General features: G+C 47.1%; 1 protein-coding gene and 1 long non-coding RNA gene across 2 annotated transcripts in view; one reads left to right on the top strand and one right to left on the bottom strand.

The window, feature by feature from the left end:
• The window catches only part of KCMF1 (potassium channel modulatory factor 1), an 82,045-nt gene extending 80,439 nt beyond the window's left edge, over positions 1 to 1,606 (bottom strand). The window contains exon 1 of the mRNA XM_047853878.1: positions 1,245 to 1,606. Coding sequence (XP_047709834.1) covers positions 1,245 to 1,260 — 16 coding nt within the window. The 5' untranslated portion in view covers positions 1,261 to 1,606. The remainder of the gene's footprint in view (positions 1 to 1,244) is intronic.
• Positions 1,607 to 4,643: 3,037 nt separating this feature from the next.
• On the top strand, positions 4,644 to 22,161 carry LOC125162630 (uncharacterized). The gene is made up of 4 exons (XR_007151110.1): positions 4,644 to 5,206; positions 13,408 to 13,547; positions 14,036 to 14,074; positions 21,594 to 22,161. It is a non-coding gene; the product is annotated as an uncharacterized LOC125162630 (long non-coding RNA).
• The last annotated feature ends 3,065 nt before the right edge of the window (positions 22,162 to 25,226 follow it).

Here is a 25,226-nt window from a genome sequence, read left to right as displayed (position 1 = left end):
TAAGGCCTGCATTACCTTAAGAATACCCTTCCAATGGTGTGAAACACACTAATCTGACTCACTAAACTTTCTCCACTCCTACATCACCTATACAGGATTTTAAAAGCAAGAGTACATAATACTTGAAAGCCACTTCTACAATCTTGCATTAACCTTACCAGGATAAACTTTTCGCCAAGTATGTTAACACTTTTTATTTACTTAAAGACCTGTGGTAGCGAAACAAAGAAAACACAACCCCCTCCCCCTTTTCTAAACCATATGGCAGTAAATTGAAGTTAACTTATTTATTTATTTATTTATTTTTTTACCGGCTCAATGCCTATACATCGTTCCTAAACATGTTTCTCTTTGTGCCCTGGGACTGGGCTAGAGCTGTCTGCTTATCTGCAACTGTACCCCAATCATGCTTTTAGACCGAAAAACAAGTCCAAAACGCCCCTGACCACTAACAGACTACACCACGGTCATTTACCAAAACCTGGTTAGGTAGGGTAGTGCACGCCAGGCGAGGGGCCCGCGGCCCGCCGGGAGCGGGTCCCGCTCTGACCGGGTGATCGAGCAGGGAGTTTACTCGCCGCGGCCGGGCCGGATCCGCCCCGGGAACTTGGTTACCCGAGCCCAGGGACTCGCCGAGGCCTAGCCGCGAGGCCGGGGCGGGCTCCGGGTGGCGGGGGCTTCCCGTTCCCCGGCCGCAGAGCCTTCCCGCCCGCCCCGCGGTCGCCCGCAGGCAGGGGCGCTCGCCGTCGTCTCCCGGCGACCGGACGCGCCTACTGGGTCCACGGAGGGCTCCTGTGTCTCCTGCTGCCGCCTGGGGCCCCGTTCGGCGGCCGCACCGAGCCCTTCCGGGGCGGCGGGAGCGCTAGGCCGCGCCGGAGCCCGCGGCTCTGGGGCTGGCCGGGCGGGCCGCGGCGGCCGGTATCAGTCCCGAGGGCCCGGCTCCCGCCGGTAACGGGCCCCGCCGACTCCCCTCCCCCTCCCCCGCCCCATGACAGTGCAAACCCTCCGGCCGGCCCGGCCGCCCCGCCTCCGGCACCAGGCCCAGCTCAGGGCCGCGGCCGTGGTGGCGGCGGCGGCGCCGTGGCTCTCCGCTCTCGCTCGCTCGCTCCCAGGCCCGGCGCCTCGGGCCCGGCTCGGGCTCGGCCGAAGTCTCCTCCGCTTCCCGGCCGCCCTCCGCGGCGCCTGGCCCGGGCGGGGTAGGCCGAGGCCCGGGCGGTGGGGGTGGGGGCGGGGGCTCCTCTCACCTTCATGTCGGGACATCCTAGTTCAGACGGTGGCGGCGCGGCCCCTCCCGGGCTCCGGCTGCAGTGTCCCCGGCGGGGTCCCGGCGCTGCCCGCGCCGGCCGGCCGACTCCCACTCGACTCCCGGGCTCGGCCGCGGGGGCGGGGTGGGCAGGGGAGCGCTCCGGCGCGGCGGCGGCGGCGGCGGCGGGGAGGCGGCGCGGGGCGGGAATGGGGCCGGGCCTGGCCGGGGCTGAGCTCCTCCAGGAGGCGGGTCCGACGCCGCGGCTCCGCCGGCGCCCGCCGTGACTCGGTCACTCTCGGGCCCGCCGGCTCCCGGCTGCGGCGCCGCGCTCCGCAAATCCCGCTCCTCCCCTCCCCCGACCCACCCCCCGCCCCTCTCCCCCGGCTCCCGGCCGCCGCCTCCTCCTCCTCTTCCTCCTCCTCCGCCTCCTTCCGCCGCCCGCACGCCGGCCCCGCCTCTCGCTGCCCGCGCCGGGCCCAGCTGCCCCGAGGCCCCGCGGCCGGCGGTCGTGGCGGGGGCGGCGCGGCGCCTGCCCGCGCTAGCCAGCAGGCCACGGTCGGGCGCCCGAGCCGGGCCTCGGCCTGGCCTGGCCTGGCCTGGCCGCCGCCGCCGCCGCGCCGCCGCGCAGCGCGTAGGGAGGAAGAGGAAATGCCCAGCCGCCGGCGCCCGCTGCTCGCCGGTACTGCCGGCCCGCGTGGCCTGTAGGGCGCCCGCCTGCCTGGCCGCCCCAGCTCCGTCTGGGGCCTACCCGGGTCCGGGCTGTGTGCGCCTCCGCCGCTAGGCTGGGCTGGGCTGACCGCGGGCGGCGGGAGCTGCCCGGCGACGAGCTGCAGCCCCGAGGGTCTCTGGCCCTCGGGCGCATTTCTGTCCGGCCGACCCGGGAAGCGAGCTTCGGGCCCAGACCCCGAGGAGAGGCTGCGGGCTGCCTGGGGACATGTGTTTGTATTTCTTTTTAAACCAGCAGCTCGGAAGGGAGAGGCGGCAGCCCTCCGGTCGTCGTCGCGTGTTGCCAGGCCGGGTGACTCGCGGTCGGGAGAGGGCGTGGGCGCGGGAGGCGGCCGGACTTCGCTGCTGTGCTCCAAGGCAGGCTCCTCCGGAACCATCTCTTTGAAGACTCCGCGCCCGCCAGCTTGGGTGTCCGGCGGGACCCGAGCAAAGTTTGTTCCAGCATCTTGCCTCACCCTGAATGCGCTGCTTGGAAAACTGTTGGAGGGTGTGTTTGTATTTTCCTTTTTTCCCTTGTCCGTGAACTACCTTTCCATTTTCATTTCTTTTACATTTTTTTTAACCCTCTTCCTTGTCAACTTTGTTTTCAGACTTATTAATTCAATGAATATTTATACTACCCCTTACCAGGTGTTCGTGGTAGCGTGGTTTGGTGGAAATGAACTATGCTTTGGAGTCAAGACAGATCTGCCATTGGATTCTGGTTCTGATAGTCTCTCTGTAACCTTGGACCAGTTATTTAACCTTGCTGAGCCTCCGTTTCTTTGTCCTATGTTTGCTTTTGCTTATTTTAATTTACTCTTTTATATTTGAAATTGTTCTGGCCTTTTTGGTTTGTGTGTGTATCATATAGGAGTCTGTCCCTAGGCGAAAGCTGTTCTTAATCCTGTACACCCCGTTACTAGCTCTGTGACCTGGGGCAACGCATGACAGCTTTCCTAGGCCTTGATTTCCCCATCTTTAAAATCAGCCAGATTACAGATGGTAATATGGCTAATAATGATCATAACAGTTGGAATTTGGAGGATTTAGTGCTAAAATGTGTATAAAATACCTAGCACAGGACACAGTATAGATAGTGTTACCATATTTAATTAAATCTACTTTCAAACATATTAAAAAGCTTGTTTTAAAGTCAAGAAATAAGTATTGAATCACTCAGATCTACCCAAGCACTCTATTTGGTAGTAACTAGTGATAAACTAGCTGTCAGCCAAATAAGGTTTAAACAAACGGGATTTAAACGGGGACTTTGTCACTAGAAATATTTCCATTGCACTCGTGGAGCTTTTGCCTAAATTAAGTCCAGCACAGCTGTTGAAGAAAGAGGTCCATCCAGGCTATCATTGGGGTTTGGTAAGTGGAAAGAACCCGGCTTCTGACAAGTCGAGCTAACACTTATTGAACGTGTGCCTTTCTAAGCACTTTACAGTATTGGTGTGTGTGATCCTGGGTACCAACACTAAGGAGCTTCTGGGTCTTGGGCTATAAAAGTGAGGACAACCACACCCTACAGTTTTGTGATGAGTAATTGATGTCTGTAAATATATTAAGGTACAGACATTAAGGCATTGTCAATAGTATACATGGCTGGAGCAGGTAAGAGAAGCAACAAAAATAACTGGACTCCAGGAAGGAATAAGAGTAAGTATAGAGGTTTAGTTTGTTTCAGTTTGGGGAGTTGTTAGCTTATTCTGTTAAGGAGAGCAAATAGAAAAAGTGTCTAAACCTCAAGAGAATCTCAGATCTTTGACAGTTATTTCACTGTTTGCAATCAGTCAAAAGTAAGAAAATGAAAATGACTAAACATTTTTCTTCTTTGTATAAGTGTGAGAAGGAATATTATAGTTATCTGGTGTTTTCATGGCTGAAGGAAACATTTCCTCAATTCGGTTAGAGGTCAGGCCCTTTGCTTTAAAACAACCTTCTGCTTGCTGTTCTGTGGTATGGGAGATGTCATTTCCAGAAAGATTAGGTGCTTATACCAAATTGTCCATCAGATGATTTCTGGTCTTCAGAAATGGTTCCTCCAGTCCTTTCCTTTCCCTGTACCTCTGAGTTCTTCCATTGTCCTTACCTCGCTAACCCATCTTTCATATTGTGGCCCAACTATGTTCTGTAAAACAAGCTAATGAGTGTAAACACTGGCCAAATCTGAATAAGGTCTGTAGCCTAGTTAATTGCATTGTGCTAATGTCAGCTTCCTGGCTTTGATAGTTTTCTATAGTTTTGTAAAATGCTACTACCATGGGAGGGAGCTGGGTGAGTGTACATGGACCCTCTCTGCAACTTCCTGTGAGTGCATCATTATTTCAGAGTAAAAAATTATGGAGACAGAAATCATCAATAATTGCGTGCCTCAGAGGGAGGGTGGGACAGTGGGCGTTGACTACAGAGAGACCTTTTTAAGATAATGAAGATGTTCTAAGTCTTGATTGTCTTAGTGTTTACTGTACACCCAAAAAGGGCAAAGTTTATTTATATAATTTTTTTTTCCAACGTTTTTATTTATTTTTGGGACAGAGAGAGACAGAGCATGAACGGGGGAGGGGCAGAGAGAGAGGGAGACACAGAATCGGAAACAGGCTCCAGGCTCTGAGCCATCAGCCCCAGAGCCCGACGCGGGGCTCGAACTCCCGGACCGCGAGATCGTGACCTGGCTGAAGTCGGACACTTAACCGACTGCGCCACCCAGGTGCCCCAAAGTTTATTTATATAGATGATACCTGAAAACTGACTTGAAAAACAGAAAAGCAAGCTCTTGTCACCCCAGCCTCCTATGGTCCAAAGGGTGAAACCTAACTTCTCATATAAGGTCCAACAAATTTTTCCTTTGTCTCCCAGTGTACCCTGTGCTGTCTTGTACTATATTGATTCCTGCTGCTGGGCCTTTGCACATGTTCTTCCCTTTGCTTAAAGAGAACACAGGAAATTCAGGCCCAAATTCAAATTCCCTGTACTCTGTTAAGCCTTCCTTGCCTCTATTAGGCATACTAGCGCCTTCCTCTGTTCTCATTAATGCTGTGCTGTAATTTTTATTTTATTTTACTTTTTTTTATTTTAGAGAGAGAATCTTCAGTGGGTTCCATGTAGAGCCTGATGTAGGGCTCAATCCCATGACCCTGGGATCATGACCTGAGATGAAATCAAGAGTCGGATGCTCAACTGACTGAGCCACCCAGGCGCCCCTGTGCTGTAATTTTTAATTAGTTTTCATCTCAGCTAAACTCCAGGGTAGGCAATCACATGATTCATTTCTATCTCCGGGATCCAGTAGTGTTGAATGAGTGAGTGAATGAATGAATGAGTGAATGATTTAAAACGGGAAGAATGCTTATTAAAGTAACTTCTGAAGGTGTAGTCCAGTGTCCTCAAGATCTTTCTCAGGGGGCAGTGACACTACTTGGATTTTCTTATATACTTCGAACAGCCCATCTCAATAGTTTGAATGTAGAGGCAGATGAGGGAATCCAGCTGTCTTCAATTAAGCCAAATGTTAAAGGTATTTGCAAAGCTGTAAAACATTGTCACACCTCCAAATGTTTTTCTTTTGGAAAATTGTTATTTTTCTTAAAAATATTTGTTGCTGGGGTGCCTGGGTGGCTTAGTCGGTTAAACCTCTGACTTCAGCTCGGGTTATGATCTTACAGTTGATGAGTTTGAGCCCCAAGTGGGGCGCTGCACTGACATTGTGGAGCCTGCTTGGGATTCTCTGCCCCTCCCCCGCTCACACTCAAAAATAAACAAACATTAAAAAAAAGCTTACAAAAAATTTGTTAAAATTTGGGTTTAAGTGTGTAAAGGGGTTGTTAGACCAAAACGTTTAAGAATCCCTGCTTTTAGCGGCACCTAGGTGACTCAGTGGGTTGAGCATCCAGCTTCGGCTCAGATCATGATCTCACTGCTGGTGAGTTCGGGCCCCACATCCAGGTCACTGTCAGCGTGGAACCTGCTTAGGATCCTCTGTCCCCCCTCTCTCTGCCCCTTACCAACTTGTGTGTGATCTCTCAAAAATAAACATTAGAAAAAGAAAAAAGAATCTCTGCCTTTAGAGACTCTTACAACCCCCTCATTGTTCAAATGAGAAATGATAATGATGCCAACATTTAAGTAGTGCTCTGGCCTTGTGATGCCTTGGTTTTTTTCCAATCTAACCATGTGCACCTATACTTCAGCCACCCACTCCCCTCATGACCATACCTGGAACTTGGTTACACAACTTCCTGTTACGACTTCCTATTTGTCCAGTTTTCTTAATCTAGCACTAAATGTATTCTTTGACTTACTTAGGACCCCACTACCTTGAACTTTCCACTTGGCCTTTCGTTTTCCTTTTAACCCCATTCTCTTCCTGACCCAGTGGGTGCCACCATGGTCCACTCGCTATTCTTACTCATAACCTTTGACTCTTTAGACCCCCTCATTTTCAAGCTGCACCAGCTCTGCAAACTCCCAGCCCTGAATCCGTTGCGTGACTCTATTTCTGCTTGGAGTGCAGATCACAGCAGATCACAAAATGATGGAAATGTACAGATTGGGTGGAGGGGAGAGCTGTTACAGAATCTAGTGGGTCCAATTGCAGTTGGGACTCAGTATTGTTCAGCGGTTTGTGTCTTTGATCAGTACCCTCTATTTTCAGATTGCTAGAAAATTTCACTTGGCTTCAACTATTTACGCATCCACATCCCCAACAGATAACCTCACCTTCTAATCACAGGAAGTAAAGTTCAAAAAGCAAGAGTTTCCCCTCCCACTATGAGCCTCCAAGGGAATCTGTACATATGTATCCTGCTGCCTCACGTCCTTGCCACCGTCCCAGAAGAACAGAGATGTCCCTCTTTTGGTTCATCCCCACCTCTGCTTAGGCTCCCATTTCATCTCATCTTGGATCATGCTCCCTTAGCCTCCCCCTCAACATCTGTACTTCCAACTGCTCAGCCTCACTGGTTCATTTCTATTGTTCAAGAACACTCCAACCCTAGGGGTGCCTGGGTGGCTCAGTTGGTTAAGCGTCCAACTTTGGCTCAGGTCATGATCTCACAGTTCGTGAGTTTGAGCCCCACATCGGGCTCTGTGTTGACAGTTCAGAGCCTGGAGCCTGCTGAGGATTCTGTCTCTCTTTCTCTCTCTCTCTCTCTCTCTCTCTCTCTCTCTCTCTCTCTCTCTGCCCCTTCCCCCACTCATACTTTGTCTCTTTCTCTCTCAAATATTAATAAAATAAAAAAAACCCACTCCAATACTATACTCCCTCCAGTACTGCCCTGTTTCTTTCTCTTCAGAGTCAAGCTTCTTGGAAGAATTCTCACTTCTCTTCCTCAGCTTTATAACCTGATTAATCTTATTGTTTGGTTTTTAATGCTGTGAGCCACTCCTATTCCCTACCATGTCTGTGCTCTTCCTATATCACCTAGAGTTGAGCAGAGTTGCAACCTACTCAGACACCTAAGATGAAGTCAACAGTCATCCTAGACTTCCCTCCCATTTACCTCTCATGGCCTGTTGGTCACCAGAAAATTTTATCCATGAAACGTTGGTCAAGTTCACCCCTTTGTCCATTCCCGAGGCAGCCAAACCATTTCAGGCCACTATCATCCATGCTTGAGACTCAGAGTGATCTTGACTCCTTACTACCAATCATGCTGTCTTCCATTGTACCATTTCCAGTTAGCTGTTTTTTTTTCCTTTTTGACTATCAGTACAGAGCCTGATGGGGGGCTTGAGCCCACGAAATGTGACCTGGGCCAAAATCAAGAGTCAGTTGCTTCACCAGCTGAGCCACCCAGGCATGCCTCTTTTTTTACTAAATTTTTATTTATTTATTTATTTATTTATTTATTTTTTAAATGTTTATTTATTTTTGAGACAGAGAGAGACAGAGCATGAACAGGGGAGGAGCAGAGAGAGAGGGAGACACAGAATCTGAAACAGGCTCCAGGCTCCGAGCTGTCAGCACAGAGCCCGACGTGGGGCTTGAACTCACGGATCGTGAGATCATGACCTGAGCCGAAGTCGGAGGCCTAACCGACTGAGCCACCCAGGCGCCCCTTGACTAAATTTTTTAAACTGGCATTCTGGCTGGCTTTGTTGGTACAGCATGTGACTCCTGATCTCAGAGTTGTGAGTTCAAGCCCCACGTTGGGAGTGGAACCTACTCAAAACAACAACTGTAAAAGTAATACATGTTCATCAGAAAAATTTTGGAAAATACAGAAAAGCATAAAAAAGTTGCTTATAATCTTAGCACCCAGAGACAGATATTGTTATATCTTGATCTGTTTCCTTCCTAGAGCTGTTGTTCAAAATCACAGACTGGATCCTATTCCACTGCTTAAAGCCCTTCAATGTCTTACTTTTTTTTTTTTTTTTTAATGTTTATTTATGTATTTTGAGAGAAAGAATCCCAAGCAGGCTTCACGCTCAGTGCAGAGCCCAATGTGGGGCTTGATCCCATGCCTCTGGGTTCATGACCTGAGCCAAAATCAAGAGTCAGACACCCAGCCAACTGAGCCACCTAGGCATCCCAATGGCTCACTTTCAATGTTCCAGATCTCTTACAGATCAGATGATAACTGAAATGCCTACCAAGGTCCAAAGTCTATATAGGGTCTATCTCTGTTTATCCAACTTGTCTACTACTCTCTGCCCTGTGGTCAGTGTTACGCACCGTGTGGTCGGTGTTAAGTGGGTTGCCCTGGCTTTAGTCTGGTCTCTCTGCTTTCAGGGCCTTTGCATTTGCTTCTCTGGCATGTCTGTACCGGAGTCTTCATATGACAGGCTTAACTTAAGATCATTTTGGAAAAGCCTTTCCTGAGCATTCTAAGACCCTCCCACACACACTGATTGTTTTTTAATGTTTATTTATTATTGAGAAACAGGCAGAGCATGAGCGTGGGAGGGGCAGAGAGAAGGGGAGACACAGAATCCAACGCAGGCTTCAGGCTCTGAGCTGTCAGCACAGAGCCCGATGCGGGGCTCAAACTCACAAACCGCGAGATCATGACCTGAGCCAAAGTCAAGACGCTTAACCAACTGAGCCACCCAGGCGCCCCCTGATATTTTTTTAAGTCCTGTTTCTTACTATTTACCCATATGAATTGTTAAGCCATTGCAAAACAGGATTTCAAGAGGTATGCGTAGGCTTTGCCCATTCTTTGACACTGCAGTCCCACTTCAAGACATTTAGCCTACCTGAATCATGATACATGTAAAGATTTTAGATACAAGGATGTTTATCATAATGTTCTTTTTTTAAAAAAAAGTTTTTGGGGCGCCTGGGTGGCTCAGTCGGTTAAGTGGCCGACTTCAGCTCAGGTCATGATCTCTCGGTCTGTGAGTTCGAGCCCCGCGTCGGGCTCTGTGCTGACAGCTCAGAGCCTGGAGCCTGTTTCAGATTCTGTGTCTCCCTCTCTCTGACCCTCCCCCGTTCATGCTCTGTCTCAAAAATAAATAAATGTTAAAAAAAAAAATTAAAAAAAGTTTTTGTGTGTTTTAATGTTTATTTATTTTTGAGAGAGAGAGAGTCAAGCAGGGGAGGGGCAAAGAGAGGGAGACACAGAATCCGAAGCAGGCTTCAGGCTCCAGGCTCCGAGCTGTCAGCAGAGAGCCTGACGTGGGTCTGGAACTCCCGAACTTTGAGATCATGACCCGAGCTGAAGTTGGAGGCTTAAGCGACTGAGTCACCCAGGTGCCCCTGTTACGTTGTTTTTCAATATTTAAAACTGAAGACAAAGTTATTACGCTTTATATAAAACCAAAGCAGCTAGAAATATATCTGTGGTACATTTTCAGTGAAAAAAGCAGGTTTCAAAATATATTCTGGTCATTTTCTAAATGATGCCTTTTCTAAACAGCACAATGCCATTCTTTTTCTTTCTTTCTTTTCTTTCTTTCTTTTCTTTCCTTTCTTTCTTTTTCTTTCTTTCTTTCTTTTTCTTTCTTTCTTTTCCTTCCTTCCTTCCTTCCTTCCTTCCTTCCTTCCTTCCTTTCACTGGATAGATCCCAGATTCTTAATATGGTTATGAGAGGGGGCAATATAAATGATGTACATTTTTGTTCAATACATATTTTTTAATGTTTATTTTTGAGAGAGAGAGTGTGTGTGCAGGGGAGAAAGAGGGGCAAAGAGAGATGGAGAGAGAACCCCAAGTGGGGGCTTGATCCCATAACTCTGGGATCATGACCTGAGATGAAATGAAGAGTCGGACGCTTAACTAAGCTACCCAGGTGCTCCTGTTCAACGTATACATATTTATTGAGAGTCTTCTGTGTCCACCAAAGACACAAGGATGAGAAAGAAAACCATATTCCCATTCTCAAGTTGTTCACATTCTGGTGACAAAATGAATTGAATTGAACTGGTGTTCTGATAAGTGTCAAGAGTATTTTGAGAGCATATGATACAAATGTGAAGGGCCTTTTCCCCCTTAGTTTTGAAATTTTCTATAACAAACATAGACTAGCTTCGTCAACTTTTTTTTTTTTTTTTTTTTTGAGAGAGAGAGAGAGAGAGAGAGAGAGAGAGAGAGAATGAATCTCAAGCAGGCTCCACACTCAATGCCGAGCCCAACACAGAGCCCCATCCCATGACCCTGGGATCATGACCTGAGCCAAAATGAAGAGTAGGACGCTCACATGAACCGAGCCACCCGGGGAACTCCCCTTTTTCCTTTTTTTTTTATGTTTAAAAAAGATTGGCATTGAAATAATTGGGAGATAGAAGGTGGTAAGTGGAGTAGGTCCTCGAGTGAAGGGAACCGTTCTGATGCCAATTGTTTTTGAAATCAGGAGACTCCGGCATGTTTAGAGGCCGAGGGGAAGAGCTGCGTTCCTGTGTGTTTGTGTGTCAGTGTTCAGTGGGGCAGGTGGAGGAGGGAGTGAGGAGGAGCCCAGATAAGATTTGCTTTCACCAGGAGGCAGGACACTTCAGTCTCTGCTGGTTGTCAACGGAGATAAAGCTGTCAGTTTGGGTAGGGCAGGAAGTTGTGGCAGTCCTACCCCTTGGCCTTCCTTTTCCCAAAGTGGAAGGTAAGGTCATACCACTTTGTGCCTCTGTGCCTGGTAAGTTTCTACTCCTTCCTTTAAAAATCAGCTGTAGGGGCACCTGAATGGCTCAGTTGTTTAAACCTCGGACTCTTCATTTGGGCTCAGGTCGTGATCTCACGGTTGGTGGGTTCCAGCTTTGCTTTGAGCTTTGCCCTAACAGCACAGAGCCAGCTTGGGGATTCTCTGTCTCCCTTTCTCTCTGCCCTCCCCTACTCAAGCATGTGCCCGTGTGCTCTTTCTCTCAAAATAAATCAATAAAAACTTAGGAAAAAAAGCAAAAATAAAAACGAGGTGTAGATCTCTGCCTTTGCAACCCCTTTCCTGACCCCTTTCTTCTAGAATCACCTTGGTGGGGTGGGGGGATGGGGGAAGGAAGGGGGCTAGTTAAGCTTTCAGAGTCCCTGAACACTCTAAGACTTAAGGTTAGAATTTCTGAGCGGTGGCACGCAGGATCTACATTTGAAAGAACAGCCATGGGGAATTCAGGTGGCCCAATAAAGTTGGAGAACCACCCCACTAAGTGTTCCCAATTCATTTTACAACCCTCCATTATTGAAATCAAACTATTCCCTCCCCCACCGTGTTCCTCTTGGGAGGGAGTGTCTCTTCATTTCTGGGCTTTAAAGTACAGCCCTGCACTATGTAGGCTGGGAGAGTGGCCTTGGATTCTTATTTGTGAAATGAATGAAATGTCCAGAGCTGGAGCCCTGGTGTCTCGACCCCCCCTGACCCACAACTTCCCTACCCCATCATGGGTTATCTCCATAGGTCTCTGAATTCTTAATGAAAGCATTTCCTGCTTGGCTATGCCTGAACATCATATGCAAACTTAACCTCACACACCCACATGGAGAGATCCTGGGAAGAATGGGGCTTATGGAGGATTGATTGCTCTAAGGAAAGTCAAAGTGTAGGCCGCAGCAGGGGTGCCAGAGCACCTGGCTCCAGGGGTCCCAAGCTGGGTTTGGCCACTCCCCGCTGATAAAATCCAAAGGCAGAGAGATGAGTGGTGGAGAAACAAGAAAGGGATTTTATTTCAGTGAGGCCAACACCAGGAAGACGGTGGACTAGCTTCTCAAAGACTGTTTCCAAAGTGCTGAAAATACTTCCAGGTTATGTAAGGAGAATGTGGGACAAAGGTTGGTCAATACAGGCAGGTGGGCAGTGAAGGTCAAGTCGTCATTGTCTTGGGGTCAATCCCAGGCAGGTGTTGCTGGCTCAGGGCCGTCTTGATTGCTTGAGGGGGTCGTTTTGTTCCCATCAGGGATGCTTTGCCCTCAGGGTCTTTTGCCTAAGTTAAGAGACAAGCTGGAAAGAACAACTTAATCAGAAAGTTTGAGGTCAAAACGAGGTTAAGTCCTCCTTCAAACTTGAGGTGCCCTGAAGTCAAGGGAGTAGAAGGGCACCTGGCTGGCTCAGTCGGTAGATTGTGCAACTCTTGATCTCAGGGTTGTGAGTTCAAGCCCCACACTGGATGTAGAGATTACTCAAAAATAAAATCTTAACAACAACAACATGAAGTTAAGTGAGTGGAATCAACACGAATTCAGATGCACAAGACCGCTACAGCTGGTGTCTGTTCTGAGTGTCACCCAAGTTTCCCCCGAAACCTATCAAGGAGTTAAAACATACTCTGGAAAAGAACCCTGGAATGTAACAGTTAAGGTGGATGCTCGGGAGATAATGAGTCCTAACAGAAGGCTTGTGTGTGGCTTGTCTGGAGAAATTATAGGGTATCTCCCACACTACCCAAGGATAAAGATGCTCTGATACTATTGGCTAGTGCTGTTCGTGTAGAGAGAACTAGTCCAAAAGAATGGCAGTTCATCTTATAAGAAACCATTATATCTCCTAAGAACAGCAAATCCTCTTTCTTTAATCAGAGACTTTACTGACCACCTCCCATGGGTCACGGGCCTTTACTAGCTGCTGGAGATGTGACCGTAGGCTAACAGGCACAGTACTTGCTCTGAAGGAGTCAGTATTGTTGCCACCCAGTCACTCAAATCCCAGTCTGTCATTTGGTATGCTTTGTGGATTTGCCTGACAAGGCATAGGACTCTGAGCAAGTGACCAGAGCCAATTATTTGGCCAGCGAGCCCTCCTGTTCACACACTGATAACATTCCAGTTTTGAATCACCTGTGACTTGGGTGAAAGTGAAACATTTCCCAGAGTGCGGTCTCCTCTGGATAAATGCCTATAAACCTGAGTCCGTTGGTGAGCTTGATATAACAGCCCTGCCCTGGGAAGGCCAGCAGCGGGCAGTGGCCAGCCTCCAGCGGCTCTCCATTGCTGCACTGCCTTGGCTCCTCCCACCAGCCCCATGTCTGGATCCCTTGCTTCCTGAAACAGGGCCTTCTATTACTCTGTCTAATTTTGCATTTCTTGCAGGTGTCCTTGCCTGCCCTGATGGCCCACTGAGAGGTTGCTGAGGGGATTCTTGGAGCATCAAATTCCAAAGAGCTTGAGTCAGAAGAAGCTTTGCAGCCCAGGGCTGACTTTGAAGGAAGAGGGAGCAGGGGCGGCTGATGGTAAGTGGAGGAGAGTGGACATAATGGGAACAGACGTGGGATCGGCTACACTTGTGACTTTGAGGACGGTCCCCAGCTTCTTAGCTCCCCTGAGAGAAACCATGAAAGCTGAAACCAGGATCCCAGGATCCTTAGCTAGTAATTCCTAAAAGCAGCATTTAAGAGATCTGGCTCTGGAAAACATTTACTCAAGGGTAGGTCCACATTTGGGTGAATGAGACCTACATATTTCTGAGGGGCAACACTTAAGCAAGAAATATAAAATTAGGGTAGGAGAAGACCCTGTTTCAGGAAGCAAGGGATCCAGAAGCTTTAGCCTCAGTAATTTCACAGTAACCCATCTTTGCATTCATGCTAGAGGGTAAAAGTATTGGGTGTCTCTGATCCCAGAGGATGCTTAAAGGAAAGAAAGAGGCGGGGATGAGAGCAACTTTAAAGTTTTACCTCCTTGTTATTAATCACATTCTCTCTTCATCCCCCATACCCAGTTACAGGTCTAAATGTTGGACGAAGCTATTCATGGGCAGGTATCATTTAAAAAATTTTTTAATTTGTTTTTAATGTTTACTTTTGAGAGAGAGAGAGCATGCACAATCAGGGGAGGGGCAGTTAGAGAGGGAAATAGGATATGAAGCAGGCCCTGCGCTCACAGCAGAGAGTCTGATGTGGGGCTTGAACCCATGAACTGTGAGATCATGACATGAGCCAAAGTCGCATGCTTAACTGACTGAGCCACTCAGGTTCCCCTGTCATTCGTCTTGAATCCCCAGTACTTCACACACAGCACAAGCAAAGTATTTGTTGAAGGAATGAGTGGATGAATGAATGAAAGAATGAGTGAATGAATGAGTGAATTCTCCCAGGTCCTAAGAATTGAGAGTCTTGTATATCCCTCTCTTTCTTTCTTCCTTCTTATTTATTTATTTATTTATTTATTTATTTATTTATTTATTTAGAGTGAGTGAGCAAGCAAGCATGTGCACACCTGAGCCGGGGGGAAAGGCAGAGAGAGAGGGAGAGAAGGAGAATCCCAAGCAGGCTCTGCACTGCCAGCATGGACCTGGATGCAGGGCTCAAACCCATGAACTGTGTGAGTTCATGACCTGATCTGAAATTAAAGACTTGGATGCTCAACCGACTGAGCCATCCAGGTGCCCTTGTCCAACTATTACTTTAGGTCAAAGGTGGGCAAACTGCAACCCATGGGCCAAATTGGCCCCACCACCTGTTTTGAAATTAAAGTTTAATGGGACACACTTTTTATTTTTATTTTTTTTAATGTTTATTTTTTTTTGAGAGAGAGACAGTGTGATCAGGGAGGGGCAGAGAGAGAGGGGGACACAGAATCTGAAGCAGGCTCCAGGCTCTGAGCTGTCAGCACAGAACCAACACGGGACTCGAACTCACGAACCATGAGATCATGACCTGAGCCGAAGTTGGGTGCTTAACAGACTGAGCCACCCAGGTGCCCCGGGACACATGCTTTTATTATATGTTGTCTATAACTGCTTTTGTGCTACAAGGGCAGAATTGAGTAGCTGTGACAGAGACCATATGGCAAACAAAGGCTAAAATATTTACCATTGGACCTTTCACTGAAAAAGTTTGTCTCTGATTTAGGTCTCCATTACACCCAATGTGTAATAATCACCTCCTAACTGATCTCTTAGCCTCTGCTCTCTCTAGAGGTTTTTCTAAAATATAAATCCAGTAAGGTTGTACTCCCCCAAAACCCTTTGTTGGCTCCTCATTTTCTGCAACTCCGTAATGAAGTTTTTAGGATTTGTCATGATGTAGCCCCAATCTTCTGCAGCCTCTTCTCTTCCTTCTTCCTCTCCTCTCCGTCTTGCACACCAGCCACAGCAGACCATGGAACAGGTCAGTGGCTCCTATCCCTTCTCTGGAATGTCCTCTTGTCTGTTCTCTGCTGGCTTCTCTGTGAAGTCTGTCCTGATCTCCTTCCCCTATACTCCTATAAATCACAATAAGGTAAATTGTACTGCAATATCAAGCAACCCCAAATTTCAGTGACTTAAAACTACAAATCAGTTGAACAAGAATAAGGTATACACAGGTGCCCCACTTCCAGAGAGCTCGACAAGCACGTATGATGTTTTTGTTCCTCCCAAGAATGGGAAAAAAACAGCCTAGTCACCCCCCCTTTTTTTGTAATATGCATGCAATGACTACCTTATTAACAGATATTTGTCATTTTGTCTGAAACTTGTCATTTTGGCACTTGTAGAGGTTGTGATTGATAAACAGTTATAAAAAGAGAACTTCATTTAAGGAAGAAAGAATGGAAAGTCTGAGAAGATGAACCATAACTGAAGGGTCATGCTTAGAACTGCTTTTGGCCACAGTAAGAGCTCAGTAAATGCTGGCTCACAGCTTGCCCACTGCTACTTTCCATAAGTCCACTTATTGAGCCAGTCCCCCAGGCGGGGAGTGTGGAAGCAGTGAGGAGGGAAGGAGGACCCAGCCTCTGTCTGAACTGGAGTGATGCCTTCATTGATGCCTTCTTCCCCGCAGGGTATAAAACCATGTTTGATTTGCTCCAGGTGTCACAGGAAGTTTCTCCAGGACTGCCTCCTCTCTCTATTCTGAATGCACTTGCTCTATCCTTGTCCCACCTCCTGATATTTGGTTTCTGCCCAGCCCCTTCAGACTGGCTCTCAGGAGAGTATCAGCACCTGTTATGCAGCCCATCTACCCACCTTCATTCCGGGAGCATGTTGGGAGCAGACTCCGCTCTGCTAGCCCTGGGCTGATCCCTGACCTCCTGTGTTGCCATTTCCACGTCTTTGCTTTATACTCTGGCCCTGGGACACCCACTAATCCTACGTGTTTCTGAAATCATTGTTTGCCCCTACCTTGGCAAGCGAGGATTGCTTGTCAAGCCATCCTTGGCTTGGCCATTTGTTTGGGGTCCTACTGTTGTGTCTTGCTCTCTTCCTTGCCCTCCCTGTTGACTGATCGACTCTGAGCACCACCTGGAGCACTGGATCCTGCCCTCGTTCTTCCACGTATTGCCCTCTCAGAACCCACTGGAAGACGAGGCTTGGAAATCCATACCAGCATCATCCCTGAACTCCACAGCCATCCTGTGCCTTACCCCACACATACCTCTGGCCCTAAGAACTCTTTTTTTTTTTTAATTAAGTTTATTTGTTTTTAAATTTTTTTTTTTTTTTTCCAACGTTTATTTATTTTTGGGACAGAGAGAGACAGAGCATGAACGGGGGAGGGGCAGAGAGAGAGGGAGACACAGAATCAGAAACAGGCTCCAGGCTCTGAGCCATCAGCCCAGAGCCTGACGCGGGGCCCGAACTCCCGGACCGCGAGATCGTGACCTGGCTGAAGTCGGACGCTTAACCGACTGCGCCACCCAGGCGCCCCAAGTTTATTTGTTTTTGAGAGAAAGAGAACATGAGCAGAGGAGGGGCAGAGAGAGACGGAGAGAGGGAATCCCAAGCAGGCTCCACACTATCATTGTGGGGCCCAATGCAGGGCTTGAACCCATGAACCTTGAGATCATGACCTGAGTTGAAATCAAGAGTTTGATGCTTAACCAACTGAACCACCCAGGTACCCCCAAGAACTCTCGATGTAGACCTGATTAAATTTATCATACCGTACTGGGATTAGGTGTTGTAGCACCAGCCTCTCAGTGGGGTGCTGAACACTGTCCCCTTTTGGGAACCTACCTCCCACTTTGACTTCTTTTCCAATCCCAGTCTGCAGCCTGGGTCCTGATTTTGAGATTGACCTTGCTCCTCCATTGCTGGACACTGTCCTAGGCTATCCTCTACCAGGCTTCTGAGTCTTCTTTTGCTTCTTTTGAACCTGGAGCCCTGTGCTCTCTCACACCACTGCTGCCCACCATCAGAACTCTTATGGGGAAACCTCAAGGATCACTGGTCTACAAGTATTAAGAGTGGCTTCTCCCCACCCATAGAGTTTATTTACTTATATAAAGCACTCAGTTTGGTGTCTGGCCTACAATAAGCCTTTCTAAGTGTTATTTGTTGTGTTATCACCCTCTAATTAAAGCAGGCAAGGTTTGTTCCTCAAAGAGGAAGGCATACGTAACAGGTAAAAATAATAAGCCATACTTTAGTTTTAAAGTTTTTTTTTTAATGTTTATTTATTTTTAAGAGAGAGAGAGTGCACATGAGCAGGGGAGGAGGCAGAGAGAGAGGGGACAGAGGATCCAAAGCGGGCTCTGTGCTGACAGCAGAGAGCCGGACTTGGGCTCAAACTCACGAACCACGAGATCATGCCCTTAATCGAAGTCAGACGCTCAACCAACTGAGCCACCCAGGTGCCCCAGTAAGCCATATTTTAAAGGTTAATGGACACCCCGGCCCCTGCCATGTTGCCTCAAACCAGGCGCCCTGTAACCAGCACGTAGGACTTACCTTGACCTTTTGTGAGCTAGGACTCCCTCTTGATCTATTCCTGTGGCTGTACTCTGAGTTTGTGACCCAATTATCCCTTTCATCCAATCTCGTGCCCCTATGAAGTCACTTTTCCTACTCTTCACTACAAGTGACCCTTCACCTGAATGAAGACTGAGGGTTGCTAATTGTCCTTTCCCTAATAACTTAGCGAAGTGTGAAGAGCTGGTAACTTAGACAATGTCCAGAACCTACTGGCTTCTTTCACTCTGAGTGAATTGTGGGCACTGGGCATCTCTTAGGTCAGGAATTAGATTCCAGTGTACATGGGCTTTGAAACAGGAAAATACAGGAGTGGGTTTCGGGTTGTCAGGAGCTGTACAGGTGTTGATCACAAATTCCAGGAACAGGGGGCTTCTGCCATCAAGGCTATGTGGTCACTGGGGAAAGTCAGGTGGGATGTCAATTGTGAATAGTGAAAAAGGAAGAGGAGCTTCACCAAAAGCAAGAAGGAATCTGAAAGAAAAAATATGTGGCTTCCTCAGGTCCTGGTCCTGTGCCTGGTCCACTAAGAATAATGTATGAAAAACAGTGGGTGCCTGGGTGGCCCAGTTGGTTGAACACCCAACTCTGGATTTCAGCTCATGTCCTGATCTTATGGTTCCTGGGATCAAGCCCTGTTGGGCTCGCACTGACAGCACAGAGCCTGCTTGGATTCTCTCTCTCTCTCTCTCTCTCTCTCTCTGCCCCTTCCCTGCTCACACTCCCTCTCTCTCTCAAAATAAATCCATAAATGTAAAAAAAAAAAAAAAAAAAAAAAGAAAAGAAAAGAAAAAAAAGAATGAATGAATGGATTCAAGGAGGGAAGGAAAGAGAAGAAAAATTAAAAGACACTATCAAGCCAGGGGCGCCTGGGTGGCTCAGTCAGTTAAGCCTCCGACTTTTGTTCAGGTCATGATCTCATGGTTCGTGGGTTCCAGCCCCACATTGGGCTCTGCTGACAGCTTGGAGCCTGGAGCTTGCTTCAGATTCTGTGTCTCCCTGTCTCTCTGTCCTTCCCCTGCTTGCTCTCTCTCTCTGTCTCTCTCAAAAATAAATAAGCATTAAAAAAATGTTTTAAATAAATAAATAAATAAATAAATAAATAAATAAATAAATAAATAATAACACTATCAAACCAATAAAATAAATAAGTCAAGAGCAAGATTTGGCTTTCAGTGACCTGGGACCTTCCTTCCCCACCTCCTACCTTCCCTCCCTCTCTTCTCTCTTTCTTCCCATCCAGTGGTGCTGACTCTTGTCCCCATGAGGGTGGCAGAAGACACTATGTGCAGAAAGAAAATTGGCTAGGGTTACCTGGGCGGCTCACTCGGTTAAGTGTCTGATTCTTGGTTTTGGCTCAGGTCATGATCTCATGGTTCGGTGAGTTCGAGCCCCACACTGGGTTCTCTGCTCTCAGCGAGAAGCTTGCTTTGGATCCTGTGTCTCTCTCTCTCTGCCCCTCTCCCTCTCACACTCTGTCTCTGTCTCTCTCTCTCAAAAATAAATAACATTAAAAAAGAAAGAAAACCAGCGAGCTTGGTCTGAAGGGGGGTGCGGGGCCTGCAAGACCTATGGGAGAACACAGTCTGAAGCAGTCCCCTTAGCAACAGGGCCGAGCAGAACGCTTGGTTTCAGAAAGGAACTAGCAAGATTAGCTGGAATGAGGGCTTAGGTGAGGTGCACCAAAATGAAACAAATGTTCTCTCTTGTACAGAGACAGCTTTGGGATGAAATGTTAAGGCAAAGCACTGATCAATACGGTTCACTGGTATAACTGTGTAACTGTTAAGAGAATTTTATCCCCATATCATAAAATTCACCCTTCTACAGGGTGAATCCAGCAGTTTTCAGTATATTCACAGAGTTGTGTAACCATCCCCATTATCTGATCCTAGAACATTTCATCACCCTGTATCTATTAGCAGTAACTTCTCATTTTTCCCTCCCCTAGCCCCTGGCCACCAATTTACTTTCAGCCTCTACATTTGCCTATTCTGGACATTTTATAAAAACACAATCCTACAGGGGCACCTAGCTGGTTCAGTCAGAAGAGCATGCAAATCCTGATCTTGGGGTTGTGAGTTCAAGCCCCATGTTGGGTGTAGAGATTACTAAAAAAATAAATGAATAAAAACTTTAAAAAGTGGAATCACACATTCCGTGTGTGGCCTTTTGTGTCTGTTATTTCACTTAGCATGATGTTTTCAAGGCTTACCCATTTCTTTTCAGGTTTATTTATTCACTTAGAGAGAGAGAGAGACAGTGCAAGTGGGGGAGGGGCAGAGAGAGAGGAAAAGAGAATCCCAAGCAGGCTATGCACCATCAGCACAAACTGCTACGTGGGGCTCGAGCCCACAAACTGTGAGATCGTGACTTAGGCCGAAGTCAAATGCTGAACTGACTGAGCCACCCAGGCACCCCAAGGCTTCCCCACATTATAGCATGTATCAGTGCTTCATTCCTTTTTATGGCTAAATAATATTCCATTTTATGGATATGCCACCTTTTGTTTTTCCCCCTTCATCATTTGAAGGGCATTTGTGTTATTTTCACTTTTTGGCGATTTGAATGAATGCTATTATGAACATTTGTGTCCGGTTTCTGTGTGGACATGTTTTCCTTCCTTTTGAGTACACACATAGGAGTAGAGCTGCTGGGTCATATGGAAGGTAACTCTATGTTTATCTTTTTAGGGAACTGCTCAACTGTTTCCACAGTGGCCGCACTATTTTACCTCCCTGCCATAAATGTCTGAGGGCTCCAGTGTCCACACACACACATCCTTGCCAACACTGATTATTGTCCATCTTTTTAAATTTTTTTATGTTTATTTTTGAGAAAGAGAGAGAACAACCGGGGCGGGGGTGGGTGGTAGAGAGCGAGGGAGACACAGAATCCGAAGCAGGCTCCAGGCTCTGAGCTGTCAGCACAGAGCCCGATGTGGGGCTCGAACCCACACACCATGAGCTTGTGACCTGAGCTGAAGTCGGACGCTCAACTGACTGAGCCACCTAGGTGCCCCTGTCCATCTTTTTATTGTAGCCATCCTACTGGGTGTAAAGCTATACCTCATTGCAGCTTTGATTTGTACTTTTCTACTAATGATGTTGAGCATCTTTTCATAGGTTTGTTGGCCATTTGTATATCTTCTTTGGAAAATTATCTAAAACACTATGTGATTTTAACCGTATACACACGTAACCAAATTCCCCGGTACAGTCTGAGACTGTGTACGAGTTCTGATAATTGCTTATTCAAGTTGCCATCAGTGGTTAGAATGAAGAGGAATATTCCTGAGGCTTCCTCAAAGGAAGAGGAATTCTGTGTGGGTTGATGTTTTTCCTCAAAGGGCTTTTCTTGGCTGTCAGGTGGCATATTACTGTGGGGATTAAATTGAGTATTAAATATGGGCAGCAGGATATTCAGTGGCTCAGATCAGCAGTACTGGTTATTTAAGGTCTGCATCTGTTCCGATTGGCTGATGCCCATGCCTTGATGTTTTTTTAACGTTTGGAATACCATGCCTACATATTGAGTGCCCAGCTCGTGTGTCTGGCAAGCAGTTGGTAATTATTAATTTCTTTCCTTCCCTTCTTTTGTTGAGCTCCTTTATGTCCTGCCATCATCAAAAGTAGGCCGCTGATTGCTGGTATGTATATTTTATTTTCACCTCACCCTGGACCCAAGAGTGTTTTTTGATGCTCTTTGGTGGCTGTCCTCGTTCTTTATCATGAAGATCATATATCTCTGTGTGGCTATTTGCTTCCAGGACTTTGGCAACTGCTCCTAATCCTGGAGTCCCCTCTTCAGACACCTGGTCTGTTAACCTGAAGACCCTTTTCATTTTATGTGTGTATGTATGTTTGTATGTCTGTATATATTAGGCTCCACACCCAACCTGGGGCTTGAACTCATGACTCTGAGATCAAGGGTCACATGCTTTACTGACTGGGCCAGGCAGGTACCCCCTGAAGACCCTTTTTAAAGGTCATCTTTTGTGTGGACATATTGGGTTCACATTTGGTCGTGTTCTCACTCACTGATACCAACAGTGGTAATCAACTGGTGTAATGCTGACCAAAAAAATGTGTCAGTTGTGGAAGTGTTTGTAATACTGAGCAGAGGGAAACAATTTAAATTTTATTAATATGGGATTGCTAAAGAAAGCCTGGTACATGGGGCGCCTGGGTGGCGCAGTCGGTTAAGCGTCCGACTTCAGCCAGGTCACGATCTCACGGTCCGTGAGTTCGAGCCCCGCGTCGGGCTCTGGGCTGATGGCTCAGAGCCTGGAGCCTGTTTCCGATCTTGTCTCCCTCTCTCTCTGCCCCTCCCCTGTTCATGCTCTGTCTCTCTCTGTCCCAAAAATAAATAAACGTTGAAAAAAAAAAAAATTTAAAAAAAATAAAAAAAAAAAATAAAAATAAAAAAATAAATAAAAAAATAAAAAAAAGAAAGCCTGGTACAGCCATAGATTGCAGGGGTTGGCACACTTTTTCTGTAAAGGACCAGATGGTAACGGTTTAGGCTTTGTGGGCAACAGAATCTCTGATGAAACCATTCAACTCAGCTGTCTTAGTGCAAAAGCAGCCATAGACAATATGTAAATAAGTGGGCGTGGCTGCGTTCCAGTAAAATTTCATTTAGGTGTTGGGCCATCTTTGATCTGCAGACCATGGTTTGCTGACCTCTGACATAACGAATTCCTTCCATGTGGCTGTTAAAGGATCTAATAGAATTATGTGTATTGACAAAGATGTCCATCAAGTTTAAATATTTATATATATATATGTATGTATATTTTTAGGAAGAAGGAGAGCAAAATTACACACACACTTGTACAGGCCCGAAAAAGAGCCTTAAAAGACACACACCCACCTGTTAACAGTAACACACAGAGTGATTAGGATTGAGGAAGTGGGGAGTTTGGGGCAGACGGGTACTTTTCCTTACTTGACTGTTGTACACGGAAAGAGCCTTGGTTTTGTAATTTAAAAAAATTTGGGGCGCCTGGGTGGCTCAGTTGATTAAGCATCTGGCTCTCGATTTCGGCACAAGTGATGATCTTGTGGTTCCTGAGATGGAGTTCTGCATCCGATTCTGCACTGACAGTACAGAGCCTGCTTAGGATTGTCTGTCTCTCTCTGCACCTCCCCCTGCTTGTGCTCTCAAAATAAACAAACAAACAAATAATAAAATTCAATTGAGATTTTTTGATTCAAATGAGTTTTACTGGTCTTATTCATAAGGTGCATAACATGTATCCTACATAAAATGTAACAAGTTCACAATCATAATGGCCACACAATCAGCAATACACTGCGTCTGAGCTGCAGAATCTTAAGGTTATAAGTGGGAGTCTAGATGGATCCATGGACAAAGGGGAGGCAGATTTGGTTGAGATGCCAGCTCAGAGCCTTGGTTGGGAAGCATGAGGCTGAATCTGGAGCCAGGTCTGAGGCAGAGTTGGGGACAGATGCATCAGCCTCAACGCAGGCCTTCCCTGGTCAACAATCCCCTGCCATCGGGCTCCTTCTAGATGTGGAGGGTGTCAGGAATGTTACAGGTCCTTAGATGCACTTTTGTGTGAGCCAAGAGCTGAAGGTGGTGGGTGGAGGAGGTCTGTACCCTGGCAGGTGAAACAAGACGCAGACTAGTAAATAGGTGAAGTGTCCGGCTATGGAATGGGTGCGCCACAGGGGGGAGTGCAAGTGGGAGGGGCTCTTTGTGGGATAGGTCACATCTGAGTCACATCTGAGTCACTCTGAAGTATGAATAGGAGTTTGCCACATCAGCCAAGGCAAGACAGGAAATTCCAGGCAGACTGAAGAGCAGAGATGAAGGTTCAGAGATGGGAAATACTGTCAAAGTCATCCTAAGAAGTTTATGAACAGAGAGGCTGAGAGACCGTGGGTCAGGAAGGGGAACCAGCAGAGGGTTGTAGGCAAGGGAGACAGGAAGTCACATCTGAGCTTTAGAAGATTTTCTGGTGGCCACGGGGAGTGGGGGAAGAGCCATCAATCATCTCTTGTCCAGGCGGGAAGTGACATGAGCCTGGATTCAGCTGATGAGTGCATTTAGACCATGTTGCCCTCACCTCTGGGCCATTCTCTAAGCTGTCCTTCTGCTTGCCATGTTCCCTCCCCTCCTCTTGGCATGGCCAGTTCTCCTTCAGTCTTTAAATTTTTTAAAACTCAGTCATTACCTCCACCAAGAAAAGTTCACTGACATTTTAGATCCTAACACTCCCAGCTGGGTCAAAGACCTCAACTCAGGGCTCTATGAGGCTCTGTATATCCCTGTGTCTCCATGTGAATCCCGTTGCTTTATGACTGTATTTTGATTTCTGACTTACCACTAGACTGTGATTTTCTTAGGGTAGAGGCCAGGTTTCATTAATCTTTAGATCGTGATCTCACGGTTCATGAGTTCGAGTCCCGCATCGGGTGAACTCGAGCCCCACTTCGGGTAAGCCCTCTCTTGGCACAGAGAAAGGGATTAGTAAATACCTGTGACTGAACAGATAAAAGGATGAATGAAAGGTGAAGCGGGGAGATGAGAGATGCTGGGGAAGCTGAATTAGGTTAACAGGTTGTTTTATTTGAGGCAGATTTGCCAGCAATTTATTTAACACAGGTTCACTGTGAGAATTTCACAAGCCAGTGGCATAAAAACCAATTATAGATTAATCGCACTATTGTTCCAGGCAAGGGAGGATGAAAAGAATAAAGTCCAAATTTAGTTCAGGTATACCTTTATAGGAGAGATGACTTAGCCAACCAGAGAGCTGACATCCGGGTGCCAGTATGGAAGTCAGAGTCCCCTGTTGCTAGAGCTCGTTTCTAGGGAATGCTGGTGTAGGTGTTGGGCAAGAGGTAAAGGAGTCACTTTTATGCCCCAAGGTCTTTAGAGAGCTATTTAGATCAGCAAAGAGTTGCTTTGGCCAGACCAAACACTGGGATGGTCCTCACAAATGCACAGTATTTATAGTCTAAATGTCCCATTGACATAGTTGCTTCTTTGTATGTTTTTACTTGATAAGCCCCCAGGGGTGCCCCACAAGAGCTGACCTACTGAGTGCTTATCAGTGACAACAGATGAGATGGTGACCTCCTGACACAGCTTACTTTATTCTTCTATCAAAATGGCTTTATTCTTAAAAACAACCTCAGTTTTGTCATAATAAAACCAATACAGGGTACCTGGGTGGCTCAGTGGGTTAAGCATCTGACCTCCGCTC

The sequence above is a fragment of the Prionailurus viverrinus genome, chromosome A3 (assembly GCF_022837055.1).
Source record: "Prionailurus viverrinus isolate Anna chromosome A3, UM_Priviv_1.0, whole genome shotgun sequence".
Lineage (NCBI taxonomy): Eukaryota > Metazoa > Chordata > Mammalia > Carnivora > Felidae > Prionailurus > Prionailurus viverrinus.
Note: the sequence above shows the minus strand (reverse complement) of the source record. Positions and strands in the feature narration are given on the sequence as shown.